Source organism: Psammomys obesus, unplaced genomic scaffold (genome assembly GCF_907164565.1).
Source record: "Psammomys obesus unplaced genomic scaffold, mPsaObe1.curated_primary_1811, whole genome shotgun sequence".
NCBI classification, from domain to species: Eukaryota; Metazoa; Chordata; class Mammalia; order Rodentia; family Muridae; genus Psammomys; species Psammomys obesus.
This window is the reverse complement of record NW_026596120.1, coordinates 14,580,849-14,586,848: the sequence shown is the minus strand read 5'-3', so window position 1 is coordinate 14,586,848 and position 6,000 is coordinate 14,580,849. Positions and strand designations below refer to the sequence as shown.

The 6,000-nt window shown below is 41.8% G+C and overlaps 1 protein-coding gene across 2 annotated transcripts in view; it reads right to left on the bottom strand.

The window, feature by feature from the left end:
• Positions 1–2,162: 2,162 nt before the first annotated feature.
• Cpne4 (copine 4) overlaps positions 2,163–6,000 on the bottom strand; it is a 447,351-nt gene continuing 443,513 nt past the window's right edge. For both annotated transcript variants that reach the window (XM_055629875.1, XM_055629877.1), the window contains exon 16: positions 2,163–4,146. In XM_055629875.1, coding sequence (XP_055485850.1) covers positions 4,012–4,146 — 135 coding nt within the window. In that variant the 3' untranslated portion in view covers positions 2,163–4,011. The remainder of the gene's footprint in view (positions 4,147–6,000) is intronic.

Below are 6,000 nucleotides of genomic sequence, written 5' to 3'. Positions count from 1 at the left end.
GTCTGTATAGTCTTATTCATGAATGCATGTGTATGAACATCGTGTTGGAAAACAACTTTGGGTATCAGTCTTCATCTCCCACTCTGAGACAGTCTTTCATTGTTTGCTGATGTGCACAGCAGGATTACAGACACAAACTGTCATGTCTGACTTTAAGTAGGCTCTGTTGGATTTGAACTCAGGTCTTCACTTGCATGTCAAGCACTTCAACCACATTTTTACAGATTTCCTGATGATCTGCTATTAATAGAGCCATGAATTAGTACAGTGCCGAAAGAGTAGAGGTGGGGACTCCTCAGTGATTTTAGGTTCAGGATTCAGAGTAGCCATGAACATTTCCAGTCTGGTGACAACATCCCTCCATTTTAAGCTAGTTTTTGCAAAACCTTGTCTCCCTGACTTCTTGCTTGTTCTTCCTTTGACCTATTTCATTTCACTGAAATTTTTCATCAGTCTGCCATTGGGCCTGTCAGTCAAGGGAGTGGTTTCCCTGTTTTAGAGCATGCTAAACCAAAAACCACGTGGACATTGAATGCAGAGGTTGCTGTTCAGCCTCAGTGTTGCCAGCAGTACATTTTTTTTTTTTTTGCTAGATTTCTTCCTTTGGCTCTGTATTTCACACTGTCAATGAAAGTCCTTTATTTCCACTTCCACTTTTGCCTTGAAGCCAAAGCTTCCGTTCTGGGTGGTCAGAAACATGTGCCTGCCAGCAACCAGCTGATTTCAGTTGAAAGGGGAGCAAGGCGCCACCAGTGAAAACATGTTTTAATTAATATCAGCTTGCTTAGCTGACAAGGGCAGAGGCCTGGAGCTAGCTTTACCTCTGCTAAACAAATTACTAAGGTATATTCGAGCATTAAATGTGTGCCCTCCTTTTGTTCTGGCTGTAAACATGTTGTCAATGCCATGTTCCTTTGGGGTAATGTGATGCCTCTTAAGATTTGCATATCTTCTTACTCCTCCATCCCCAAGTACATAAATGTGTAAAATATGTTCATATGTTACCAACATGATATTCACATATATGTAAATTTTTGCTTCTTTTTGCCTGTTAAAACTGGTCACAAAAAAGGATACTGTTGTCAATATCTAAGGTTTAAGAAGAGAACCAGGGAACATCAATGTTCCCTGGCTTTTATAGCTGTTTTGGGACCCCTTTCATGCGAGAGAACAGTAATTGGCTTACAGGATGGAGGGCTCAGCTCCTCGGGTTCCTCTATATATTCCTTCCAGTAGACAAGATTTAACCAAATTTCGACCGTGGCCTAAAGAGCTGACTCTGTCCCACCTAGTTTTAGTAGTGGGTCTGCTTGTGAGTTCTCCATTTAGAAGGTATGACCTCAAAAGCATGCACTGGAAGATGGGTACCAGGAGTGAGCAAATCCCATTTCCACTCTTATAGAGAGCCTGATACTACCCAACTCAGGGACACTGGGAAGAGCAAATGAGCTCACACACAAGAAGAACTTAGAATAGTGTCTGTTACACAGACACTGTCACCTCTTGTTGTAGACACTGTTTGTGCCCTGCCCCGATTCACGTATGGAAGATCTGATGCCCAATATAATGTGATTAACAGGTTATCACTTTGAGAGATGGCTGGGTAATGAGGATGGCATTTTTGTGGTGGGATTATTGTCCTTGTAAGAATAGACGTGGAACCCCCAGCCCTTTTTTCCTATACCATGAAGGATAAAGCAAGAGGATGTCCAATTGTGAGTTAGAAAGAGAGGTCCCATTAGGATCCAAATGCTGGCACCCTAATCATGGACTTCTTAGACTCCAAAACTATGAAGAGTAAATTTCCGTTATTTTAGCTACTGGGTTTATGGTATTTTGTCATAGCAACCTGAAATAAGATACCCTTAAATGATGGTTAGGTAATATTTTTACTATTCTTGGCAGCTGAACTTGAGTCTGTCTATGAAAATGGAAATAAACTACCTAAAAGATTGCCAGGCAAACTGGACTCTGTCTTTACCGATTTGGAATTCCAGGGAGTCTGCCCTGAGCAAGGACAGCCCAGCAGCTATTGAAGGATGGCACATCATGTCCTGGCACTTGAGGACAGTCACAAACACTCAACCCACATTTTAAATCTATCACAGGTCAGAGATTGATCAGAGGCCATGTTGACAAATCTATTTGTTTATTCACTCGTTTTATTGTTTACCTCTGCATTGGCTAAACATCTACTGAGTGCTTCCTACATACCAGATACACAGACATGGACGTTCATACACTGGTTTGGGGTTAGACACAGTCATTAGGTATTTCTGTGATATAGAACTTAACTATTTCAATTTAGAAGCAATGATGGAAGCACCAGTCTTCCCCTGACGTTCCCTCAAGCATGCGACATCATACATCATCTCACTGGCAGGAAATTGCTTTGAAAAGAGGAACAAGACCACAACTCGTAGAAAAAAAATTCATTAAGTACCCAATTTATTCAGAAAACAATACAATTTAAACATTTATAAGTTTTTTTTTGCTATACATTTTTTTTAACCATCATTCCCAAAATGTTATGCATCTGGTTGACATGTATTTGCAAGATAAAGGATCTATAATTATAACTCTGGAAATTGTACAAGACATTTGGTTTGCTTAGTTAATTATTGTGGTTTCCCCTAAAAAACAAACAAACAAAAAACCCTACCCTAACAACATATTTCTTTTGCTTTGTATACATCTCACCATTTTTCTGATCCAAAATAGGTTTCACTTTGTGCCTTTTGTAGGTTATAAAACATCTGTCCACCTCTCTGAGGGACGATGACAGAAGAAGTCACTGTTTCAGTTCAAGACTTAGATTCAGACAAAACATCCCCACCATAGACAGCGATCCCAGGAATTTCTGCTTACGGAGTGATGGAAAGAGGCCGAAAGATACCCCACAGCGATCTCAAAGATCAAATGAACAGAACAGAAACCTGGGGAGCCACCTCGCTCTTTGGCATGGAAAAGATTCCATTCACCATCCAATGGAGAATCTTAGGAAATAATTTCTAGGACCTGATATAAAAAGGGAACCATCCATGCAGTCAGCTGCGGCGCCTCTTTTAGCCAGAAGGAGAGTTGCTCGGTCTGGACGGGGAAGAGGTGTGACCCTAAAGCAGTCAGACCGACTTGAGGTGTCCAGCTTCTGGAATCAGCCTCACTGCTTTCTAGTCTCACCTCGGAGATGGGCCAGCTCTCTACGATACTGACAGGGAAGAGGTGTTATCGGCAAGCAGGCTGGGAGCTGCCCTGGGCGGGGTGATCTCTATGGTGAAAGTCGCAAGTTCAGAACCTCATCAGTCCTCACGCAGTGCAAGGAATGCATTAACATCAAGGAGGACCCCGTGAGACATGCAGAACCTCAGGCACTGCATTAAAAAGCTCCATTAGGACGAGAGTCCCCAGGAATTTGTGTATATGGTTAGTGTGTAAAGATGGGTACTGGATGAAATGACCCGGACCCACTTCAAAAAGACTACCTCTAGGTAGATAAATTTATTTAGTAGAGAGACCATTCTCAGCAGGGAGAGATTATAGATAACAACTGCAAAAACAGTGTAAGGTTATTATTAGTAATTATTATTTTAAACATGCAAAATACAGTCCATGCATCTGCCATTTTGAAAAGTCTCTCAGCCTATAGGAGATTAAGCCAAATATACGTTTTGGCTATCAACATTCAAGAAATGTTTCAAAATGCTTTACAGTGTAAAGATAATAAGAAATTTAGCAAAATTTCAACAAACCGGTATAAAAATGGATACATACACCATTTTATTCCAAGGCGACATGCTGTAAAGAGTATGTTATAACTATTTCATTGTAAAAAGTCTTCAACAACACAAGGGCTTAACAGATCCAGGCCTTGGGGCTACACATGCAAAAAAAAAAAAACAATCAGTTAAAAATCACCGAAACGTGCTATCTTTAAATGTATATCATTATTATTTTTTTAAAAGTACAGGAATACAATGAACAGTGTTTCAGAACTCTGTGAAAGTGTGGAGTTCATGGTGCCAGTGTCCTGGAAGACTCATACACTTCCGACGAACACTTGGGTTTAATCCCTTTACCATTGTAATAGTCCACGACTTGATTTGGGACTTCAGCCAACACACTCTTTGCAAGGGCAGCTGGCGATGCCTGCAGGAAAGAAGAAATAAGCATGATTTGAAGCAGATGCAGACTGACTCAAAGAGCTGAACCCTGCTCGGAGGACCTAGGTTCATCCACTCAGTCATCCAGTCATCCAGCCATCCGCCCACCCAGTGCCCTTGTGCTATGTCTACAAATGTAATTTGCATCTGAGGATGAATTGCTCTGCAGGTGCTTGTTTCGTTTAAATTTGCGTTCTGTTTTAGACACTTATGTTCCAGCCATTATGCCAGGAGCAGTGGAACTATTGGAAAAGTAGGAGTCATGTGAGGGGGGGACTCGAAAGGGCTAACTTGAACCTTTCTGTGAGATACCATGCTGTAAATACTATCAACCAGGGCAGATGTTTAGAAGGAAGCCAGAGCTCCTGTACACAGTACTTTTAACAGGATGCCCTGACAACTCCTACTGAAATCTGAGGTGTATTGTTACAGAAAGTCACAAACACTTCGAGACCAAGTTATCCAGGAAGAAATGAGAGCATGCCTCCAAGAGGAAGCAATATTTAACTTGGGCACATATTTAAAATTCAGGGAAAGGAGTGGGGAGTGGCACTCCATGATTCTAGTGACAGCAAGGCATCTGATGGAGCTGAAGAAAGAATACATGCTCGTGTGTGTGTGTGTGTGTGTGTGTGTGTGTGTGTGTGTGTGTGTGTAAGTTGGGGTGGGGGTGGGTGGTGGTGTTGGGCAAGGGACTCAGACTTGGGTAGTCACTTAATTAGAAAATGAGCTTGGGGTCAAAATCTTGAATGTCCCCGTAGTGCTGATTTTGCAGCAGAGAATGACTGAGGTCAAGGGCATGCTAGACTCTGGGATCATAGAGAGCGAGCAGGTCCTGACTTCTGGGTCTTACCCTTAGTACTGACTGCACAAGGAGATTCAATTTTCTGTGTGGCTGGACTTATTACTTTCCCACCCTTAATCTCCCTCACCCCTAACCCTATACAGGAGAGAAACAAGGATACAAGGGAGAGAGGAATTAGAAAAACCCCTGAATCTAATTTCTTTCCTTTTGTTTCTTCTTTGATCATGGCTACTAGCAAACTGCAAACAACCTCCCTAAATGACCAACAACCACCGACTGGCTCTTGGAGCCCTCAAATGTATGTACCCTCTGAAAAGTTCCAAAATTTCCAAACTTCACACGGTCTCAGAAACTATCTGCAGTGGCAAAACCATGCTTCTGCCAGAGCACATCTGTGTTTAAAAAAAAATATATCCAGAATTCCCACTAGGAGGGTGAGCCTCCCTATCAGCTATTGAAGGGATTGGAAGGCTGGTCAGAGTAACCAGTTAATAAATATTTGAGATTCTCAAGGAAGGAGAGCTGGTCTGAGGGCCAGAGGACTGTGTGTCTCATCTTCTTTTCTCAAACCATTTAACATGAAGCCCTAATCTCAGAGGGAAATAGAAGCCACTCTATCTAACAGTATGTGAAAATAAGATACCTGAGAAATTCAGAAAAACCATGAAGAGGTTTGGTTTGCTTACGGTGTGATGATGGCATAGCTTGGGAGAAATCTGGCCTGCAGACATTCTTTTACTTTGCAAATGATTGGTTGGGCTTAGACTATGGTTCATGTATATATGGGGGCAGAAACAAAATTCATCTCCATCCTCTCCCTGGTTAGAAAGGTTAGAAGGCCAAAACCAACTTGGTTTCTGAGCTCTTTCTATGTCTAGGGACAGCCACATGACTCAGTTTGCCCTATAAGATGTGAATGGAAATTTCCTGGATGAATTTTAGAACTCTTACTTCCTGCTTAAAAAGAACAGACACAGTAGGCTCTGTTTTCCTCTTTTCTTTTTCCCTTGAATGAAAATGTAATCCTTGGTAACA